The following is a 24950-nucleotide window of genomic DNA, read 5'->3' as shown; positions in this document are numbered from 1 at the left end:
AAAAGTAGTTATCATAGTCACTCTGTGTGTGTCCAGCCTTACCGTCTGCTACCTCAAGCTGGGCCTTAGCCAGGATGCTGCCTGCTACAGTGAGGGCCTGGCAGATATAATACCCAGCATCAGAGCGTTGCACAGATGAAATGGTCAACTCTCCATTCACTGAAACAGACACACGGCTATCTCCCTGTTTTGGCTGGTTGGGGAACAGAAGATCCTGCAGGGAGTGAACGAGGGAAGCAATGTCAAAAGAAAACACATGGCATACTTTGTTGGTAACCCCGAGGTATACAATTCCTTTGAAAGGGACATTTATTTCAGTTATTAGCATATTATCCATGTGAGGGTAAAACATATTCTGTAAAAAATCAGTATTATAAAGTAGATATTGTTTGACACAGACAATTATCCACTGCTTTAATTAGATTATTAGGACTATTATTGCAAATAGACATAATAAATAGATAAAGTACTATTGCTGTCTTACTCTTGACTAGTTAAAATCATATCTCTCTAACAAGGTTAATATCATCTGTTTTGTACCCAGAAGAATACATTTTGAAACATTTCTTTCGCAAATTAAATGTTAACCCTTGGTAATGGCACATATAAATATGTTTACTCTAAGCAGATGATAGTGGAATTTCCTGTCACTGATAGTGACTTAACTATTCTAAATAATCACTTTCTCGAACAAAGAGTTGGTTGTCTTAACATACTCCACAGTGTCTTCAGCCACACAATCTGAGCCTGTCAGTAGCAAATACAAGCACTTTTAGTCGATATGAATTGACGGTGATAATTTGCCCAAAGCGATTACATTACAATCTAATCTTTGTCAACACAACTGCCTTTAAAGCAATCACTGCTGTATTTACGATACATGTCTTCAATTTGCTTACATATTCCAACAATTATGTTCAATTCAGTTAGAAAACTGGGTCAATGTCTCTTTCCTACTAGATCTGAATGGCAGTTTACCCCCGAGAGTGATAATCCTGCTGTAATAACCTGCAGTCATGGTTATGAAATTGAGGCATCAGCTTTGTCCGTTTCTGCACCCCAAGCTGACAAGCTGATGGGCAGGAAAGGACATTAGCCTGCTTTCATTATGTCTAATGACTCTAATGCTGCACATGACATTGTTTCTTGCTAAGTGTATTGGCCAGTAGGACTTGGGTAGATTGGTGATGAATGACCACTTTGTTATCTGTATATAGAAAAGAACTACACTGTACTGTCACCTGGTTTGATCCTTCAGTTGGACCCTTGGGCCATTTTTTACACTTTAGATACTTAAATCTTAAATCTGGATGCTGCTGCAGCATTTATAATTATTTTAATTGAAGTGGCAAGGTGGGCCTATAACATATATAATGAATTCCCTATCAAGCACACATATATACAGTTACATTAAAAAACACACATTTTGTCAAAATCAGTACCCTCACCTGGCTACCCTCTCGCTGCCAGAAGACAGTGGGCTGTGGTTTGCCTCGGGTCTCACAAGGAAAGGTAGCTGTTCGTCCTTGTGCCACAATCTGGTCACGGGGTCGCACCACAAACTGGGGCGCCTCTGAGGTTAAAGGTGAAACAAACCATAACACAACAGCAAAACATTGGCACAGACTTTCAAACAGCGTGTGAAAGAAGGACTAGTTTCAAAGGGAAATGCTTGTACTAAAGGTCCAGCTACGATCTAAAATGTATCTAGAAGGTGCATGCAGTAGGTCCTTGAACTATTTCTTGACTATGCCAATCACACAAGTCATTTATCCAGCTGCTAGAACATCCGAATGAATGATGTCAACTAAGTAGCAGGGTGCCATTACGTCCTTTTTAATTCAAGTTTCTGAATTAGGGCATATGAATCATACTGTATCTGGACCCTCTGGAAAAAAGTGAGGTGGTAAATCCAAACTGACGGGAAAAGTCAAGGGTTGATAGTAACAATGTGGATATGCATATCCAATATTAGTTTGATGAATGTTTGTGGAATGCCACATCAACCCATGCATACATGTGTGTGATCAAAAACAGAAACAACGAAGAAGAGCAACGCATGCATAATGGGATCAGCTCTTACTTACCAACAGGGCGAGCTGGTGACACAACAATGGTGTGAGTGAGATTAACACACAACACAGAGAGAAGGAAAGCAGAGGAGTAGAACAGAGGGACAGAGAAAAAGAATGAAAATCAGAAATGAATGAGATGGAGTTTGGTCCTAATTTACACAGGCCCCGCCCTCTACCGAATGATATGGGTAATAATCTCCTCCAATCCCGAGCATGGATTTGACCATTGGAAATTTGCATAAGCATAGCCGGCCAATGTGGACGTGCCTACCTGCACACATGCTGACCAGACAGTAGAAAAGGCAGCACACACCTTCCTGTCTGACATCCTTTATCTCTTCAGTGAATGCTTCAGTACACTGACAGCTCATCTCCATTGATGGAGTCACCGCTTCAAGAACCTCATCAGTAAGTATTTGGGTGGGCACATTTTGATTGGCCTGCTAAGCTTATGCACATTTCCATTGAGTGAATGCATGCTTGCGATTAGAGGACTGTATTACCCATAGAGACCAGTAGAGGACTCCGCTTGTGCTTATAGAACTAGGGTTACGAAATCGTAACCTTTGTTTCCATCCATGAAGTTTGGGTGGGGAGGAGGGTGGAGCTCAGTCACCAAAAGCCGGTGATGGCACGGGCCTCAAGTAAATGGCACCTTGGCAACAATAGAGAGAAGGGTAACCATTGCCAAAAAAACACTGGCTGAACAATATTTCAGCTGAAGAGCACATTCATACTTTTTGTATATCAAGTGTCTCATGTAAGTGAAACAGACTTCTGACCAGGACAGGCTTAGAACAATTTAAAGTGATTGAATTGCAAAATATAATTGTTATACAATTCAAATCATTGCCATCTGTCTGGCTGGCATGTATTACTTGTGTTGCACAATTAGCCCAATATAATTTATATATCTTTATTAGTACAAATAATTAAAAACGAGTGCAACAATAAGCACACGAGCATCCAAGGTGAAACATTCAATTAACAATTGTTTAATTTAATTAATTATCATTGATCATTTCTTCTTTCTTCTGGTCTTTCTGAAAATATTCAGACCAGTGTTCACTGCTTTAGTGCATCTTTTGTATTAGTGGTCTGTGTTAACTCACTATACATGTCAAATACCATTATACCCAAGCACAAATATGGCTTACCATAAGGGATACATGGGTCAAAATATGCCTTGTTTGTTTCCACCAACAATCTCTTCAGGGTATGCAAGTCATGCCTGAGTTGTAGGAACAACAACAATAATCCAATATAAAATGTATAAAGTAATAAGGAAGGAATGAAAAGTTAATGTTATGGGATATGTAATGTACAGTGTGTATTATGATGTATGTAGTACCAAGTGATACCGAATATGTTATGGGTTGGTTCCAAGTCAAATGTTACTTCTATCTCTCTATCTTCTATCTTAAATTGTATCAACAATGTTTCCAGGCTCTTATAGTGCCAATGTAATGAGCAGAGAGGGTCTAATTTGCCAAATAGAAATATATTATTTATAATTGTTGCAATGTCAACGTTTACTATGAAATCGCTTCCTTACACTGTTATGGTGTAAGTATGGAGTGAGTGGGCTGGAGAATGAGGCCCCCAGGAGAAGTCATAACAGTTCCCTTAAAGCTGGTTAGATTGTTCATATCTGGAGCCTGGCTGGAGATCTGGAGCAATCAAGTACATCGGCCCTGCTATATGAAAGAAAAGCTGTGGCCAGGCCCAGTCTTTCAGCAGGGGGGCAATAATGCTCTCAAAGTGGGCAATAAAGGACTGATTGTCCTGTGGCCTGCTTTGGGAGACACAAAAAAATATCACGGATGGGTTATGAGCTTTGCTTCGAGTGAGTCCACAAGCAGTTACCCACCTCTGATAGTCAGGTAGGCAGAGGCCTCCAGTTTACCCACACGGTTCTCTGCTACACAGGTGAAGGTTCCCTGGTCACTGACTGATGCTTTCTTTATCCGCAGCAGGAAGTCCTCTTTTTCATATCTGATCTCATACCTGGAGACAGTGACATCAAGTCAAGTGACGGCATCGCGGGTCAATTACATAAAGCAGGAAGATCAATGACAATTACGCATATCAAAATGAGCATTTGAATAGAATAAACACAATCAATGAGCACCCACATTGAATCAAGGCTGTGTGAACGTTTTAGATGGAAGCTTTTATTTAGGTTGTGTCATTTTTTGAGAGAACAAAAAATAGACTTTTACACAATTAAAGACTCCCTGCTGCACACACTCTGCCACAGAAGGAAGAAAAAGGGGAGCAATTATGCTGAGATGAAGGCATGGCAAAATGAAAGGTGCTTTCAGCTGGAACCCTGACTGTTCCACTATTTCAATATTTATAAAGACGAGCCACCCACTGCGGTGTGGGCTGTGCAGTATGCTATACCATGTGTGTGTGTGTGTGTGTGTGTGTGTGAGTGAGAGAGTGTGAGTGCATCTGTGTGGGAGAGAGCAAGCGAAAGAGAGGGAGAAGGAGACAGAAGGAGAGATAGACAAACAGTCTGGGAGTAAGGGAGTGGCACAGTCTGACAATCTGAATTTGATGAATGAGCCGAGCAGTAAGAAATGACTAATTCATAGATGTGTTCCATGCATCAGTGTGCATCCACCAGTGCAGCACACTGCATACTGCAAGTTGGTGTGTCTGCAAGTTCCAGTTAGAGTGGGGGACGCATCTCAGCTACCAGAGTTTAGATAAGCGCCTCAGAGGGGCTAAAGACGGGAAAGAGTAGAGGAACAAGGAGTTTGGCTCTCCCTCTCTGGGGGGCCTTTTGGCGTTAGAGATCCTGTGAAATTGTCTAGCCAGCCATACTGATTCCGAGATGGGAGACAAGTCAGGCAGAGAAATGGCGCGAGGGGTGCGAAAAAAGTCACATTTGAAAGAGATGTTCCAAAGGGTGTGGGCAGAATATCGATGGAGGTTGTGGGGTCTGTCCAGAGTCTGCTGAGGACTTCATTCAAGACACATCTCTGACCCAGATACAGCCTTCCCAGGAGGCTGACGTTTTTTTTTTTACGGAAATAATGAAAGCAGTGGAAGGAGGGAAGTGAGGCGAGGCCAGTCTGAAAGTAGGACATGTTTCTAGAGTCAAGGGGTGCTGAGGTAGAGGGCACAAAAACAGGTGGGCAGACAGACCTCCACACAGAGGGACAGGCGGTTGTTCCACATCACAAGATATGCTGACACACCAGAGAGTTTTCCTACAGCAGTAATGGCTTGTAACAAGTGTTTGTTAAACTTGTTGCACAAGTGAATGTTTCTCTTTTTATGAATCATCAATTTAACATAGTCGACTCACTAGGTTGAGCATTACAGGGTCCATGTTTACTCAAGTTACTAGTTAGTTTACTTGATACTTTTGTATTTGATTTACTTGATGCTTGATCGCAATTCTAGTAGTGATTGCCACTCGTGTTTATTTAATTACCCGGTTGATTATTTAAACATTATTATATACATAATTAGTTATTAGTGTTGTGGACTTGCAAGAGGCAAGAGAACAACTGGCCAAACAGATTATTTGGAAAAACACTGCATAATTAGACAAGGTTTCTCCAGGTTATTTTTTACCGTTACAGGATATGTTTGCGTCAATCCAAATACAGTTTCCAAAAGCTACCAAGTGAATGGCGTTCTTTTGTTTTTATGATTCATGTTGATGAAGTAGCCACTTGCCTGTGTTTTTAAGTGTTTGTTACAGTTTGCTGTTTGCTATTTGTTACGTAACTTGGATTTATTGCTCAAGTCAATTTAGTTGTAGAAACATTTAAAGTCCAGCTGAATCAAATTGTGTCATTCTCTTTTGCAGCCTAAATAATGCCAGTCATGTTAATCGTTTCATATTATCAAAAGAAAAGGAAAGGGGTCTTAAACTTATACTCAGACCTATCAAATGAATTAAAAGGTTTTGATGGATGGCCAGATTGCATAATGAGACATGCTGTAATTAAAACTATAAAGCGCTGAGCAGTAACTATTAAGACCCACATGACAGGCTGATAATGACTTAACAAATAAGTGCTCTAATGGGATTGAAGAGCAATTAATATATGCTTATGATGTGGGTACACAAGGGTGAACCAAACCACAGGAACACCTTTAAATATGATGCAATCCATTACAACAGCATCACAAACTAACAAAGAAATTAACACCTTTACGACTGACTGGACATTACAGGCTTTACAGAGGTAATCAAGGCTACTGTATTGGAATGTGGTCTATAATACATATGCTCTTCAATCTCTGCATGTTATATTTCGTGTCATATTCACACACATAAAGTGCCGTGGTACTTGAAAGTGAGAATCAGTCAAACGCAACTGCTTTGATCTGGTAGCAAATAATGAGATTCTCTGAGTCTAATAAATGATTTTTGCCACACTGATGAAAGTCTTCCATGTAATATGTTGAATCTTTTTATTTCCTTCTCAATTAGGACTCATTAGCTGTGCTTCACGTTGACCTATTATGACTTTTATTGCATACGTATTCACACAATTCACAAAATTCACATTGCATGCATCCACAGACATCCACACGCATCCCTGACCTGCCGCGGGGAATGTCCACGTCCTCCTTTTTCCAGCGCAGAGTGGGAGCCGGGTCACCGTGAACCTGACACCTGATCTCCACAGTCTCGTCAACTAGGACCACCTGGTTCACAGGCCGCTGCACAAACACTGGTCTTTCTGGATGTGGACAGTGCACATGGCATGGATGCTAAATATACTTTTGACAGAGCGATAAATACTGCATATGGTCGTGTTCAGTAAATACTTTACATACATAAAGTCACGCTTTGTTGCTTTTTGAGCCAGGCAAAGAGTGTGCGTGAGAATCTCTTACCAAACACTGAGAGCTGAGCTTTTTCACTCTCTCTCTCCCCAACCATGTTGGCCGCCACACACACATATATCCCCACGTCACTCTTCTTGGTGTTTGAGATGGTTAGCTTTCCTCCACGAACCTGACCGAAAAAGAAAAAGGCGTGTAATTACAATGAACAAGTTCAATGATAAGTGCTTTCCATGGTAACAGTTCCAGGTAAATCTGAATAGGTGAATCGTTGAGCATGTGATTCAGAGCATGAGGGTCTTGTAAAAGATGTTCCCTGATGAGTTACCCACCGTGATCCTGTCATCTTTGAGGTCAAGGCGAGCTTTATCTTTCCTCCAGAAGGTGGTGGGTTCAGGGTGCCCGCGTGGAGCCTGACACTCGAGACTGGCAGTCTCCCCGACCGCCACCACCACATCCTGTGGGTTCTGCCTGAAGTCGTCCCGGAGCACTACGGGACGAGAGGAAGCAGGAGTGGTTACCCCAACTGTAACAGTGGCTCATGCAGTTGATTAGTTTGAAGTTTATTGAGATTATATTGTGTGAAACAGAAAGTCGCTCTAAGACCGAGCTGTCTCGTGCTTACCGACCTCTACCACCTTTTTCTAATGTGAGAGTCAAAAGATAATTCAATTGAGTAGACTGCCTCACGGGACCCTCTGCAATCTCTGTATTTAATAATACAGCTGTCCCCCCGAGGATATGAGCACAGGCTCTTCTTTGATCTCAGTTGCTAAATGTAATAGTGTGTAAAGCCAGGTGGGATTAACAGAACAATATGAGAAAGACATCTAGCAGAAGAGCAAGACACATTAAAGCAAAGTAAGACTTTAGAAGTAACCCAAAGAGGGAGGTCTATAAGTCAACACTGCATTTCTACAGCCCGATAGCGGCTTCCTTATGCAAATCCCCTTACATCCCACAAAGGAAAGGTGTTGGATACAACTGATACTGTTCATAGTGCTTATTGTTGGTAGTAAACCCACAAGTGGTGGCAGCAATGGACATGCTGGGGAAGGCAGGTGGACAAATCGACCTGAAGCTTGTGCTGAAATTAAACTTTAGGGAGTCTATAATAAAAACAGGTTGATCCTCTGGGGAGTGTGAATGAGATCAGTCCATTCAAATTAAAGTATCGGTAGTGCGTTATATAGATATTGGCCTGGTGATTGTTCAAGAAGGAAAGTCAGAGGGTCACCAAATCATTAAAATCCATCCTATGGGAACCTAGAATAGCCTCCAATAATTGTGCAACATAATCTTATAAATGCAATCAAATAATCAATACAATCTTAGTATCAAAGGATGCACGTTGGGCTCTAAAAGATCCAATTTTCTAAGTTATTACTTTGATTTATAAAACAGTTTGGCTAAAACATTTTTTTCTCTGAAACCTTGGATGAAAACAGCACTTTGGAGATGGGTCTGAACTAGCAGGCACAGGGCCAGACCTTGGTTATCTGAGGAGAGGCTGAAACGCATCATACACAAAGGAATATTGACTGAATCAATTGAAGGTCTCATTTAGGTCCATGGTAAATGGTTTCAGAATATCTCATTAACATCAGCAATTGTTGCTGTTTCCTTTGAAACATATACTCAAAGTCCAACATACTAGTCTGCAGAGGAATCAATAGTAGATAGAAATGGAGCAGCAATTCTATAATACAAAAAAAAGCCTGAATTTATGACAGCTAATTTAAATACAGTTGGGGAAATATGCCAAAATAGATTCTTTTTTTTTATTATCTTGAACGTACACACCTTTAGCTCATTATAATTCCATTTATTTTTTTTCTGCATTCTTCCACTGTTGGACAGCCGATTCAATTTATCAATAGCAGGGATGTCTGTACTTGAGTTTGTGTGTTCAAAGGAGCGAGAACATCAAGAATTGTCAAGCAATGCCATACTCATGATGCATTTTGAACAGAGCTATGAGCTATCTGCTGCAAAGTTAAAAGGTCACAGCTTCAATATTCCTTATTCTGTCACGACTGTTATCCCAAATATCAATTCAAAAGCTTCTGTTTTAAGTAGCAACAAGAATGAGTGTCCTGTAAACCATCACTGGAATAAGGTTTAAAAATAGAGATTGCGATTTGGATCCTGCAATGAGATGCGTCGCTTTGCATTAATACCTTATGACATGTTGTTTTTGTGAAAAGCCTCACTGAAGGCCAATTTGTGCCTTGTGTGACAACAGTTAAAATACACTGTGAACAATAAAAGAAAATGGTGGCAAAGGAGAAAGAGATTTTGTGTAAAAGAACATCTCTTGAATAAACATTAGCTTCTAAGTGTCATTTCGGATTTTAGATATATAAGGAGTGACTAATACAATAAAGTGAACCTAATTATAACACACAATTCCCGGATAACAGTTCATATTTAGGCCATTTTAAAGTTTTGAGTATCTTATTTATGGACACCAACTATTTAACAAGCCAGTGTTGTGACTGGTTTTTCCCAAATATTCCGATGTAAGTCATAAAAACATGGTGCACGAAGAAAACAAAAAATGATGGTTTGTATAACTCAAGAGCAGCACAGCACGGAAACACTGGCTCGGTGTTCAGTTTGCTTTTCATCATCATTAGAGCCATAAGCTGTTCTGCTGATATACTGTAGCATGGATTCCAAGTCCCAGAGGACACCTCTAGTGGAAAAGAAAATCAGGAAGGAGCCAAAGGCCCTTCGGCCCAGCTGTCAATCACATCCAGTCTGTGCGGGAGTGAATGAGGCTCAGTTGCAGACAGTAACTTGGCACAGACATATGCACGTTACGCTTAGTGACCCACTCCATGCAGAAAAAAAAGTCATCCAGTCACACAACTACCTTCCTGTTCCTGTGTTGTCACATTAAAGCTGTTTCTGTATCAAAGCGTGTCTCAAGAGACTGTGAAACCCAGACACACAGAGGAAAAACTGCATCGTTCAAGACAAGTGAAAACCCAATTATACAAAAGTAAGGCAGGGAATGGACATGGTGTCATATTACATTTTGCAGATAGTTTAACTGAACACTAACTGTATATCTAAAAACAGCAATTCTAACAAAAGAGACACATGCGAGTACGTTATCTGCGGATGTACAAGTCATTTCAATTATATCTATCTCATTTACAAGTCCCAAAAATCTTAATTTCTCCTGTACGTTTCACTTATTGTTTCAATTTCAGGGATATTTCCAATTTCACCCCAAGATTAGTAAAATAGGGTTTTCATTTGTTTTATGATTGATGGTGTACATAATAAATCATGTCTAAATAAATTGGAAGTGACTAACTAACTATATGCAATCTCTTGGTAATAGCTTACTGCACATTTGAAAGGGTAGGGGGCGGGGTCTTAGTCCGAATACATAAATACCGTCGGTTCTGTGGCTGGGATTTATTCAAACCTGACAGTCAGCATTACCCCACTGCAGTGGCAGCTATCCCACACCCCGAACACTGCTGTGGGGTGTCCCCTGTCCTCTCCTGTTCTCACTGAGAGGCCTCTGCAGGTTTCGGCAGGTGGTGTTCGTCAAGGCATGCGAGATGTGCTGTGGATGTGGGGGGGGTGGTGTTGTTCTACTCTACTGGTCTCAAATGTGGAGTCCCTGTGGAGGCAGCACACCCGTGTGTCGTCTGTTGGTAGCCGGGTGGTAATTATTTCAGATGGCGGGGGCAACCACCACTGCCTAATGTTGTCTGATTGAGTACTGCTCAATTATTCAAACAAGCCATTCAGCGGGCTCACTCACGCACCAGTTTCATTTATCAAATCAGAAGGAGAATGATTTGTAAATGGGCTTCATTTCATGGCACAATGGGTGGTAAAATAATGTGACAAGGTGGAAGTATCTGAATACAAATAACTATAGAGAGACTCGTTATGTGATTTATAAGAAAAGGGGGGGGGGGGGTTTTGTGTGTTTGTCATGAATGTTTAGATATTTCATCTTAGCATCCTGATTTCTTAAGACCCTCTTCAGCTAGCACTCTACAACAGATTTTCATTACACCCTTTTCCACCATCAGATTCATGAAGATCCCCGTTGGGATTTCGATGAATGTTGCTCTAAGCAAAAGCTCCCCACGCCATTCAACATGTAGAATATCCAATTGATCACAAATACATGGAGCACATTGCAGTACAATTACCAGACAACGCATTTATTATCTTGTCTGGTACACTCAATGTCTCGTGTATCCATTAAGCTTGAATACATTCACTTCAGTGTCTCTTTTCAAGGATGCATGTCAGAGTTGCTGAGTGTTGTGAAGTCATAACAGGAAAAGTTAGCAACCATGCTTTGTTACGCTTGTTGTTTTTTTGTTGCCATGGCTGATGGGGGGGACAATCTTGGTCTGTGGTTCCACCACTTTGGCCCAGAGTGTAATAAAATGCCATGAAATCCGGTTCAGACATTGACGGTCATGACCTCTACCTCTCCCTCAGTCCCTGTCACCCACAATATCTTGTTTTAAGCACAGCTCGTGGCTATGGCTCTGGGGGGGTCAACGCCAGGCTGTCGGTCGGTCAGTCCGCCTCTTTAGTCCAGACGGACTGTCTCTACAACTGTTCAACTATTCCCCCAAGAGGGGAAATCCTTCTGACTTTGGTGATCCCCTGACTTTTCCTCTATGTAGATTTTTGAGTTGTTGTTGTTTTTTAGTGACATGTCTTGACAACTACTGGATGGATGGGTTATTGTCTTGACATTTGGCACACACATTCATATCCACCAGTTCTTCCTTAAACGCCATCATCTGGGCAATTTGAATGTGTCCAATACTTTAGCATGTTAAATTGCTAAAGCAGCTCATGTGTGACTGTTTGGAGTTCACCAAAGTTCATCAACAACCGACTGTGATTTAAAAGCCAATTAAATTGGTATTGTGTCAATGTATTGATATTGAAAGATAAACTGTATAATGCAAAGTCAATACAATTTAAATAATAAAGTACATTTCACCTATACAATGTGAATGTGTGACTACAATAATCCTAAATGTAGTGAAACATTGTGAAATATTAGTAGCTATTAGTTGCATTTTCGAATATTTTTTTACCTATTCATTTAGCACTAATCGAGTCAGTTCTGAGCATCGATTATTTCACTTCTTAATATAATCTGGTAAATAGACACGGTGTGACAGATGATGATGGGTGACAAACTTACAATCCAATTAACTCATGCAGCATTTTGTTTACTTTGAAGCTATCTGCTTGTACATGTTTGTGTGTGTGTGTGTGTGTGTGTGTGTGTGTGTGTGTGTGTGTGTGCATGTGTGTGTGTGTGTGTGTCTCTGCCTGTGTCTGTGTGTGTTACCATGCAAGCAGGCTGGTTTTCCAGCAAGGGAATATATAACCCCACCCAAAAGAAAACTGTTGTTGGTGTAGTACTGTAGGGCAAGACTGCAGAGGCAAAAAGAAACAGAATTTAATATGAGGAAAGATGAAGACACTAACACCTTGCGAGTTGTTGCGTGTAACAGATGGCTTTTTTCCAGTCGGGAATCACAGATGCAATAAAGAATTTATGTGCTGAATGTGGACAAAGCTCGCCACATAACAGGTTTAAACAGCAATCAGGTGGTATTATTTTCTATATATATTTTTTTTGTATCTTTATATGCAATGTGCCTGAGTCTAACGTCAGATATTGTGATGCTAAGCTAATCATAAAACTATATTAAAGCTTCATACAGTTAGTGATCCAGTGTCCAAAATGCAAAACAACAGCTAAGTGATTTCTCATGACAGTGGTCTGCTAAATTGTGTTTTGGAGTTTGCTGAAGATTCTTTTTGAACACGATAGCCTGTAGGGGTGTGTCACTTTCGCAACGGCAGTCAAGGATGTCCCATATCTGTCACATGCATAAAACGCACACTGACGCATACATACACATACACACACACACACACACACACACACACACACACACCAAGCCCCCCAACACACGCGCTTGCATAAACAAAACAAAAAAACAGCTGCCCTGTCCTCATAACACAAACTTTGCTGATATGACAACATATCATCGCTGCTCAAGAGACAGACGCAGAATGCAAGACAGATATGCCGACATACAATCGGGGAGGGGGGGATGAATATAGAGTCAAGAGAGCCATTTTACGTTGGGGATTTTTTGAATAAATAAACAACTTAACGTGTCTGTGGCCTAAAAAAGTCATCAGCAATCAGTCAGGACAGCGGACAGCGGACAGCGAGGAGCTGGGGAGCGTTTACACAATGTCTCCCGAGGCTACGAGTCCGGCACAGATGTACATTACCTATTATAATCCCGTATTACGATCAGCCGGACACAACATGATTAAAGCATAACCCATTTTCACAGAAAGTATATGGTACCCAGCATGTCGACTACATTTATGTTGTCGGCATCTCTTTAGGGTATGATGTCGAGACAATATGCTTATGGAGAAAAACACAAAGGGCAAAAAAGGCATATCGAGATTTGGTAGGAACGCCTAAATTGGATGTCGTTATAATAACTTTTTCTATGTAGGACATCTTTTCTAACTCTAATTTACAATACTGCTTAAAAGTGTAATTATAGGTACACTTTTGTCTTGTTTTATTCAAACATATTTGCAAGCGATTGGTACAGCATATGGACCAAATATGACCAGAGTTCATTTCTATTTTTGAAACCCAACGTTCTCTCCAAGGCAGCGTGAGGAGTTCCATAGTAACAGAAGTCAGCAGTGTCCAAAATTATAAACAGGCAGCTAGAAAACATAGCACCGCTTGACTTTGCTTTTTTGGCATCATTAGTGTCGAGTCCAATTAGCGTCAATTTGAAGGTTAGAAATAGATGCACAGTGAAAAGTGGGCACGCCTCTGGCAACACAAAATTTTGCAGAGTTTTAGATGCAATTTAGTTCCTATAAAACCGCGGTGTTTTCTTTAGAATTGTTCTTTTTATTTATAGTCTTAAACAGGGATATGGCTTATATTGTTTCCTTCTCATCCAAATGTATACCAAAATCCACAATCTGGGCCATTTTACGCATGTCTTTATTTAAAACTCTTTCCATGAGATATATTTAAGGGCATTTACACCTTGGCGTAGACTAAAACCTATTTGTTATGCATTCTTTGGCCTTTTGAGTAAGGAGTCAGTCAAGCACCATGAAGGGTTAACGAAAAACGCCCTACCATTGTCATGTTTAATTAACCTCCATTCTCCTGTCATGTAATGTAAATTGGAGTTGTGGATGGTATAGGAGGAGGGTCCCTCCCCCCAACTTCCACCTCCACCATCTCCATTCCCTCATCTCTCACTTGCCATGCCTCTAGTTACAGAAACAGCATTCCCTGAGACCACATGTCCACATCTATAATTAATTACTCCTTTCTTTGTGCATTTCTTCACTAGACCACATTCCTCTATCTCTCACACTAACCTTTGTAAATATGCCTGGTCCCACTACTATCTCGCATCTACTTACAACTGTGAATGCGGATGCACATTTTTGTATAATGGCATTATGCAAACATTTGTACATGACCTTAGTTCTCATTTTGTATTTAAGGATGCTTCCTCATTAGTTATAATGTTCCGTTCTTGTATCTGCTTGAGTATTTAAAGGAACCTTTGGGCTGGGAGGCACATCTGACCCGTGTTGATAAACCAGGACAATGCTCTGGCTCTCACTGGATGAATATAAGAATAAATAGTGGGAAAAATGGATGCAAGCAAAATAAAATAAAAGACGATCACATTATTTCTCCTCAAAGACCGTGGATATCATAGACCCTAACAGCAATATTGCGGAGTGGTCCAACATGAGCTGGGAAATGAGTCAGGGATCAGAATCTATCCTTTTATCCGCCTTGTTTCACTAACGCAGCGGTCACCCAGAGAGAAGGAGCTTTCTTATGTGCACTCGTTTCTCTAACTGAAATTATACACGCTGCTGTGTTTCATAGTCATCATCGTCATCATCACAATGGAATGAACTGGGTAAAAAAATAAAGCAAAAAAAGCAAAAGGCATTCTCGCTCAGACCTTTAAAGGTTAAAAAGGCTCAATCAATTTTTTTTTCCTACGCCTTTCCTATAAATCTCTATAGGCTATATCATATTTCCCCACTGCCTTGGCTTTTTGTGGGGATCTAATGGAAGAAAGTGATGTTGAGAAAGCAAAACAATCTGTGTGCGTCTGCACCATCCTGCATGATCAAACACATATCACGATGGCCACCAGAGATGGTGGTACTAAGCTGTGTTTACCACAGCATTCTGGTGATATCCTTCTTTGCATGGGTACATACACAGATGGGCCACAATATGCACATGTTTGGATAGCATATAGATATGTGTGAATGCATTTAAATAAATGCTTGGAGTTGCGAAGCAGGTCGCTGCACCCCCGCTACTGCTGACATTCGGCACAAAAGAAAACTAATTAATATGGTAATTGCATGCTACCACATCAACTGATAATATATGGTACGTTTTGTTTGCACTGATTTGACCTTTGATCTCTAAATGAGAAAATGGACTGCAATGTTCACACATGAGTGTAGTACACAAGGTCCATGGCGTTCTGGAGGTGAGGGCATTCATAGACACATAAGACATAATTCCCCACCCCCAGTGACATCCACCATGTTACACGCAGGACCAAGAGACTGGTATCACGAAGAGTCCCAATAAAATCCCAATAAAAAGTGTTACTGGATTTTTTTTTTAAAGGGCACTGGTGTCAATATTTGAGAGTATAAAATATCTGATGATGATATATCGGATTTATTCTGTAGATACCTAAAAATGCTTTACATTTTACAGTTGAAAAATGAACTTTCCTTCGTTGGACAAACCACGAGAAGGCAGCAAACAAAAGAGTTTGAATTTCTGCAATTTTTGGCCGGCCTAAATCCGCGAGCCGAGGATCGGTTATCCATGATGCTGATGAATCGGTGGGGTCCTATAGTTAAACGTTCAAAAGGCACAAGTCGCCTTCCACCAGGCAGGAAGTGGTCCAGGTATACGTCTCAGTAGCCCTAAGCTTCTCCCATCTCCACCTCCAGCTCCCATCACCAGTGCTCCACTGAGCGGCTTAGAAGATTATTCACCCCAAATCTCTGTTAATCACATCTATGCACACCCCCTGGTAAACCCAAGGCCACCCAGCACACATCCTGTACGTACGCACGGAGCAGCTGCCGCTGACCTGCCACTCCCTAGCACCGTCCCAGGATCTCTCTCTACATCTTCCATCACATAAAGTGTCGACGCAGATTAAAATGCACTATCTATCAGAAGGAAGCCTGTGGTGCCACTTCAGAAAATGGCATACATTTTTTTATATATGCCATTTCCATAGACAGATAGGTATGGGAAATCCATCCAATCTCCCAGTGATGGCCCATCACGGGGTGATCAGTCTCTGCTGAGAGCACATGTCTTTCCCCGTGTGAACACACACATGCATATTCATGCCCTTGGTGGTGAAGGTAAGCACTGGTGCACACAGAGGGAAGTGCGTGTGCAAACACAATCACGCACGACATACCTTCCTCTCTGTCACACACACACACACACACACATAGGAGATAAAACTGCTCAATCCATCAACATCGTAATGCTGCAGACATTCACGTTTTAAGTTAATCATCCATTTCGTCATTCCCTGTCAGTTTTGCTCGCTATTTTGTTACACCCCTTTTATTTTAGACCCATTTTGTGAAACAAAGGAGGGGGCTTCTTCCAACTCTGTTGATCCACGTACCCGAGTATAAGTCCCAACCATCATTCGCCTCAATAGTAATCTACCCATCCCCATCACGCTGCATCTCTCCATCCATCTCTACCTAAAGATGGAAATATTTGCAATGCATGTCAGAGGGACGTCCAAGTAAAATAAAAACAGGAGTTCAAATATAGCAGTTCATTATTTGAGAAGAGCAAATGGTTGACAAAATAACTGTAAATACTGACATGGCTAATCTCAGCACAGCTGTTAGTATTAGGTCCTTTAATCCCGGTCCAGATCGGTGATGTGCTCACACTGGCTTGGGGACAGATGAGCAACAGCCACCAGGCTGCCAAGTGGGCTAAAGGCAGCAGACTGGCCCGACGCTCACTTTTAGACGTGATAAGCTGTGAATCTGTGGGTCCTGGAGAGCAGCTCTTTTTGTTGCATTATACGGCTGCGATCTCACACCAAATGTCAGGAAGCCCAGAAATACAGAAAAATAGGGGTGACAGAAAGCACTGTGCACTATATAAACAGACAATGTCATTCAATAAAATACAAAAAATCCAACAGGCAATAATTTAGCAGAATTACAGATGAGATATAGGCATTTTTTTTATTTGCAAAAATAAAACGTCTAATTATGTTACACACTAAACTATTAGTTTTACTACTAGTAGTCGCGCTGTTCTTATTATTATGAATTCGGCAAACATTCTCATTTTTCTTCAATTTGCTTAACAATGTGGGCAATATGTTGATGACATGTTTTGCTGTATGTCTTGAGTCAAGTCGTATGAGTGAACTAATGCTATGATTGATCACCTGCCTTTCTTTGTCTCTTTATATGTGGATCTCTTTACTTTAGGACAGACAGAAACAGCGCACAGCATCTCAAGCAAAACACACATTTCGTGTGTATCAATACAGTTTGCTCAGATGTTCTCTATATAAAGAGGGCTCTGGCTCATTTGATTTTCTAACCCCATGCTTTATCTCATTTTATCAGAATCAAATCATATTTGTTGATGCTTTCATAACCTGTCAATCAGAGCTCTAACTGACATGCTATCCCTCATCACAGGCTGCTTCCCCTGATGAAATACAGTGCACAACAAAGAGATGGTTGTGGAGGCAATGTAATAACCCTTTAAATCATTGTGTAAATGACTGCTGTGAGAGGCTGACTCGGCACTATGAAGAGCTGCACTTCTCTCGTGCTGACACACTGGAGCCAGTCTGCACTGACTTTACTGTCTGATCTGCATGCGACGCCATGTGCCAAACCCATTCCCAGTCTGTGGTCAGGTGAACGAGAGAGAAAACATCTGCGTAGCGTATCGTAGAGAGAAGACAGGTCGGAAGGGTAAGACATGTGAGAAATGAGTGACAGATGCAAGCACGTACATGGATGCCAACACATATTCTCTAGGTGCAAGGCATTAGGACACTGACGATCCCGTTTTAATCTTCTGGATAAGGAAAATCAACACTCCCACAACATACAAACAAAGTATACCCATTATGGTTTCCACAGCCTGTCCTCATTCAACTCACTATTGAAATTCAAAGATTACTATTTATTAAAATCATGGTTGTCAAAACTGGAAAAATAAGATTGCTCTTTATCTTTAGTTAGTTTAATTGAGAAGTTATATTGATTATACAAGTAATTCAGCAGTTCTGGAATGCTGCCATTCAATAAACTTATGGCAGGCAAACAAAATGTCTCAATAATTCAGACCAAATGGCTTTTCAAAAAACAGTCGTGAAAGCGTCAAAACAAATTACCGTGTTGTTTTCCTTTCCCTGCTAATTATTATATTTTATAATCATCTATTTAAGCACCCAGGCAGTTTTAAAGGCATACTAATATGGACTAGAATGTGAGGATGTTTTCTACTCATTATAATGTCCTTCTAAGATGGTCGCTGGTGTTTTTCGGTACAAACACAGAGAAGCTCTAAGATGTGAAAAGAGGAAAATATGGAGGCATGAATAAGGGGGTCAATCAATAAAAGTTGTCTCTTCATAGTTAATAAAGCTGTATTCCGCCAGTGCTCCCTCCACTACAAAGACTCCACTTATGATTGTTAAGTTGCTCCAATTACTGGCTGGCAGAGGCGTTTGAGAAAAGCACCATTAACCTCGGCATCCGTAGAAACAGAAAACAGCCGGGTGTTTTCTCTCAGGGAATGTAATTGATGAGACACTGTAGAACAACACACCCACTGGAGCATCCAGTCCCACGGCAAATTATTGCTTGGCTTACAATACGTGTGGAGTCTACAGTAGTGTTTTTATGATATTTGGTGCCCGACTATAGCACACTGAGAATCAGCGATGTCAAAATAAATACAGTACAGTCAATTAAAAACATATACTTCAATGAAAAAAAAAAGAAAAAGAGCCTTAAACTGTGCTTCACTTTACTGTAAGAGTTTTAATTAACATTTGCGAGTTGAGTGTATAAAAAAAAAACGATGTGCATCCCAGCATTTCACTTGTCTGGCAGCAGCCAGGTGCGTAAACACAGATGCATTCAAAGTGGTTTTAGTAGACAGCCTAATCCACACAGCAGCAGAGGAATCATCTTTCAGACTGACACACTGAGTCTTATGCCCCCACGTGTCATTAATGCTTTTATCCACAGGGTGAGCCATGTAAAAAGAGTACTTTGCATGAAGACTTATTGGGGCAGCACAAACACTAACTGGTAAACACTGTCATCAAACAGCTAGAAGGTCCTGGGTGCGCATGTTCCCCCTGTATCCGAAGGTCTCTTCAGGGTGCTTTCTCCCAGTCCAAAGTCATGCAGGTTGAATTTGAAACCATGAATCGCCAGAAGGTGTGAATGTCAGTCCATATGTGTGAAAGACGGACGACCTGTCCAGAGGGAACTCTGCCGCTCACCCAACGTGTGCTGGGTTAGACTCCGCCCTCTTTTACCTATCAAGTGAAACATCTACTGGGGGTATTGGCACAAGATGCTGTCAGGAAAATACTTTTCCAGAGAGCACACATCCTATTCCTCCAGATGATGTTTGGCAAAGTAGTAACATGTCTCAACGTCTATTGGATAGACATGTCATGAAATGTGGTGCAGACAGTCATGCCCTGACTTTTCATCTCACGCCATCAGGTATTGATTTGTAGAACACTTTAGTTTATGACATACTATTTGGAAAACGCAGCATACAAATTCAGCCTCACGTGTACCTACTCTGGGTTTGAGCTTATTACCAAATATTAGCGTGCAAACAAGCTGAACTAAGATGGTGAATATTGTCATTGTGAGCATGTTAGATTGCTGATGGTTAGCGTTTATCCCAAAGCACCGCTGAGCCCAAAGTACAGCTTCATAGAGGACATGATGTGTTTAGAATATACATATCCTGTCAGTCTCTACTCATTTAAATTGAATGCAACTGGTACCGGAATGCAGCTTCAGCTGTTGACACTTTGACTACACACCAATAATAGTATGCTATCATTTCCCATTCAAATCAACGCAGCAGGATGGTCAGAGCTGCGGCCATGTGTTATGTGCTGACATCGGTATAAACAGACTTAGGAGTCTTTGCAGTAAACGATCCGTGGAATAGTAAGACAAATTAAGAGGGTCTTTTGTCTCTATCTCTGTTGCCTTGCTGTTAGATAGGAATCGAGGATTGCCCCATGATGAGCATCAGCACGAGACAGACAGAAGGAAAACTGCAGGTTAATGTGGACTCCTATTCTCCTTCTATTTTAGTGACAGTGTATGAATCGTCCTTTTTTGTGAAATTACGGACATTTTATCAGTGAAATTCAGGTGCAAACTATTCATGAGAATGCTGTGGTGCTGCAAGATGGATTACTGGAAAGCTTAAAAGTCTCCAATATCTGGAATCACTGCTTTGCCCTCATTGGCTTAATGGACTGAATCCTATGGGAGCCTTCGCTCCTGTGTCACTCTGCTGCACCACTTTGGGCTCAACAAATGCTAAAAATATTACAGTATAAAGGTGAGTGGACTCCACATTCCCTTCAAAAGTTTCAAAGGGCTATGAGAGCGAGAATCTTCTTTCAGAGCATGCTTAAGAGCTTGCAGAATCTCATCCACCTCGTCAGCCATTTGGTGTAGGTATTAACCCCCCCCATGATAATCTCTACGCTGGCAGATATGGGAAAAACATAATCAGCTCAGATAACTAGGCTATCACAGAGGTGTAGGCTGCAATATCCATCATTTTTGTTATATATTTTCATATATATATAACACTTTTTTCACCGTAACATTGTCACTTCGCTTATTTGCCGTCATCCTATGGAGGCCGTCAGACTTATTGCAGAGCAAACAGGATTTCTTTGTTTCCTTATCATTTAATTGATCAGCAGAACCATCTCTAATAATGAATTGTTTCGGAGCAAATTCCTAAATTAAAGAGCGCAGCATGTAGTAACAACTTCATTAGCTGCGGCTTGAGGTTTTTATCAGTATGAAACATGCATTATAGTGTTAGCTTCAAGTTTCTATCTGCGGTAGGAGTATTAAAATTAGAACAATATTTCATAAAATCAACACATTCTTTTTTAAGCAAATACAGCCGAGTAAATTCTGCCCTCAACTGTTTTTACTCTTACTTCTTTGTTTGAGGAGTGTGTATGAATTAGTAATAAGACCAGTGATCCCCTTGCTACTAAATAGGTTAGAGGGAAGAATATATAATGATGTACTGTTTGAGAGAAGATGGGGGATGTAAGAGACAGCTCTGAAGATGGAAAAAACAGTAAGCCAGAGAGCAAGATGTTGAGTGGGATACAATGTAGAGAGAGAGAGAGTGTTTATTCTGGATGGGTAGCTGTATAGTTTCATCCTTGGTGGGTGTGCTGTTGAGCACTGCATGGCTGAGTTGAGCTGCAGTGCAACTCGCTCTCCAAACCCTCACCCACAGAGAGTTCCCCAACTGTCACATGCCACTGAACCACAGTAAACAACACACACACACGCACACACACACACACACGCACACACACACACACGCACACACACACACACACACACACAGCAGAGCCATTTTCATTAACAGAACCACTGGCACACTCCGCCCAGCTGGTCCCTGAGTCGACACTGCTACTGCACATCTGGTGTCATTGCTCTGTTAGAGGGAGGCCATCTGGTTGGAAGGAGGAAGGGGGAGACGGGAACGGAGACGGGAAGTCAAAAGAGATTGGGGAGACAGCGAGAACAGGACTCTCATCGATACTGTGACATCCAACGCTTTCACAGGAAAAAAAAATGGATGTTTGTCGGATGTACTGTATACTCTGCGTGCATTAGTCCTCTTCCGAGTAAGAGGATTATATGTCAAAGTCAGGTTTGCACTCTGAGCCTTTGGAGCTAATGGCAATGAACAGATAGCATGTGTAATGGCTCTCAGCAAAACACACGTCTTCTCAACATGAATAATGTTCCCTCCGTATTGTGTTCTTTGGCTTCCCCGAGGGGCCCTACTATTACATAATACATAGAAACATTAATAATAGTTAGGTGTTTCAATGTGACGTTGCTGTACATTTTAACGTCCCTGTATTATGTTATTCAGTGTCGCAATGCCCACCAGTCTGTTTGCATTAGAAGACTGGCAGTTGAAGGAACGCGCATATAGAATCCGTGCAACGCTCCAATTAACTGCGTTTGTACTTGACTGGAAACGATACATGCAGAGCTGTGCAGCGGCTGATTGTGCATGGTGTCACGGCAGCGTCGCAGAGATGCTCCGTGTACTGCAAGCATGAAGCCAATGTGTCGACGCAAGAACACGCCATGAAAAAAAACCCCTCTTCTTTACCTATTGATGCACTGTGGCACGAGCACAAAATGATAGGAGAGGGCCTGGCATTGGTCTGTTACCACACAGAGGACAGGTACATAGGCAGGGAGACTACCTCTGCTCTCCTGATTACATTATTAATGACTCATTATATCCTCTAGTTCATTTTTACTGACCACAGTTTGACCCTGACACTGGCAGAGGCATGCGACTCACCTTCGGGTCTCACATTTCTGTCGTTGTGAGGCAGAAGGTGAGAAACCCTTAAAAATGCAGCAGCAGCAGCAGCAATGCGTACGTACACACATGCCTGATAACACACACACACACTCACACACACACACACACACACACACTCACACACACACACACACACACACACACACACACACACACACACACACACACACACACAAAGTGCCTCCTGCTGCCAGTGGCCGACTGAATCTTGCTCTTATTAAACCTTGATCGGAATTCGAGCTCGGGCATTATCCACTTACAGTTATTAATGCTGCAGCTCTCTTGGGAGGGCAGAGCAGGCAGTGAGGGAGGGACACGCGCCGCACATACAGATGCTGGCATAACATCTCTCTGACTAGAGGTGGGATTGTTTACATTACATGCATGGAGCAGGTTTGCATTGTTTCAATAACATAGAAAAATGCTGCTCCCGTAGAGTAGAGAATGCACATGCTACTATGAAAAAAAAGATAGAAAAAGCCCCCGGAAAAAATGTAATCCTTTAACAGACACATTATCATCAAACCAATCAGGAAAGTGGCGAGTTGATACGATAACCCTGCACTAGATGCTCGATGAGACATAACAAAATTGCTCCTAAAATCCTAGCCTCAAGGGAGACAAAGAAATGGAGATTCTCATTTTACTTTTCCAGTATCCTTAAACCTCAGCCGCTGTTAATTAGAAATCCAACGACATTCCTTCTTCTGACAAAGTTAATTAAAAGTGTGCACACTTCACCGCTGCTATGAAGAGGTATGTAGAACGACTTATAAGATTAAGAGTATGGAAAAGGAAGGAAAAAAGAATGGAGAGTTCATGGTGTATTTACATTAATGGCAGACAGAAAGGCAAGCCGACGTTGTGATTGAATTGCCTTGTTAGTTCTCTGAGGAAAATTATGAAATTAAATATTGAATATGAATTATTCAACATTCGTGTATGTTGCCATGGTAAGGGACCGAGAGGAATTGTTCCACGTATATGAGCTAAGAAGAGTGTGCACAAAACAGTCGCTTCATTATTCAGATAGTAAGATGCACACAATTTGAAGACGTCAACTGTTTTAGAACATAGCGATGGACATTTCCCACTATCGTTGTACATTTTAGAGACCAAAAAGATCAATGGATTATTTAATAGCGAAAATAATCATTGGTTGCATACACTCCCCATGCCAAAGTCACCTTGTGTACTGCAATTGGAAACTCCCGCATTGCCTATCAGAGAAGATTTAAAGAAACACACTTACAATATCTTTAGATGTATTTCAGCCATTTTCTCAAGATGAGTTTCTTCTCTTTGTTGTTCTGATTTGTGGCTTTAATTAAAGTTCCTCTAAACTGCATTGCCGTTTATGAGGGAATCTGTTTACAACGGAGGACAAAGGCTGACTGGAAACTAATTTAAATTGTGGCCACCTACACAGATGCCTTTTAATTAGATAGGACTGATAATGGTGGTGTGTTTGTTGTTGTTTGGGGAAAAACACATTTCACAAATGTGCTGTAATCTTCACAAGGGTCATTAGCGCTGACCTAATCACAATCACAATCACAATCACAAGATGGCTGGGTTGTGATAGAACTTACTGAGAAACCCCTCGCCACTGAAAGGAGGCACAATGAATACCCATCAAAGCGTATGTGCTGCTACTTCAGTCAGTGTGTGTAAGATGTATTGAACATCACAGGGACTTTGTTAGCTAAAACATGAGATTTGCATCTGTAGTTTGCAGGAAAATGTCCTTCCCTCCAGAGGCAAGTAACTTTAGGATTTGTGCATCACTTTGTAGTCCTTTCTAATCCTTAAAAGTGCTTCCAAGAGACACAGCACCTGTACCCACATCCGCCAAGCCGCATACATTTTCCGCCGAGGGACGGTATGATACCAGCGAGGTCTTACTGCCTGGACAACACAGTGATACAATGGGAGTGGTAGCTGTTGAACGCGGGCCAGACCAGCTAGACAGGGGGAGGGGAATGCATGCTGGGAAAGGGAAGCGACAACTGTGGCTGGATCTGGCTTTGATGAGGAGGCATGAGAGAAGGGGAGGCTCAGTCTTCGAGGGAAGCAGGTGTGTGAGGAGGTGATAAGGACGCTATGGCAGGCACAACACACAAACACACACACACACACACACACGCGTGTGTGCGTGCAAACAAATAATAATACTCCTGCAAATACAACTTGCGGAAACCATTCATTCAACTTCCAACACTAAATCTAAATGGCATCCCTTCAAA

At 41.4% G+C, this 24950-nt stretch overlaps 1 protein-coding gene across 1 annotated transcript in view; it reads right to left on the bottom strand.

The window, feature by feature from the left end:
* LOC117742882 (roundabout homolog 2-like) overlaps positions 1-24950 on the bottom strand; it is a 74578-nt gene that overhangs the window by 24510 nt on the left and 25118 nt on the right. Inside the window, exons 3-9 of the mRNA XM_034550531.1 lie at positions 7226-7383; positions 6945-7065; positions 6649-6787; positions 3946-4082; positions 2088-2099; positions 1449-1573; positions 43-214 (exon numbers count right to left, since the gene is read on the bottom strand). Coding sequence (XP_034406422.1) covers positions 43-214; positions 1449-1573; positions 2088-2099; positions 3946-4082; positions 6649-6787; positions 6945-7065; positions 7226-7383 — 864 coding nt within the window. The remainder of the gene's footprint in view (positions 1-42; positions 215-1448; positions 1574-2087; positions 2100-3945; positions 4083-6648; positions 6788-6944; positions 7066-7225; positions 7384-24950) is intronic.

The sequence above is a fragment of the Cyclopterus lumpus genome, chromosome 14 (assembly GCF_009769545.1).
Source record: "Cyclopterus lumpus isolate fCycLum1 chromosome 14, fCycLum1.pri, whole genome shotgun sequence".
In the NCBI taxonomy this organism is placed as follows: Eukaryota; Metazoa; Chordata; class Actinopteri; order Perciformes; family Cyclopteridae; genus Cyclopterus; species Cyclopterus lumpus.
This window is presented reverse-complemented; position numbering and strand designations above follow the sequence as displayed.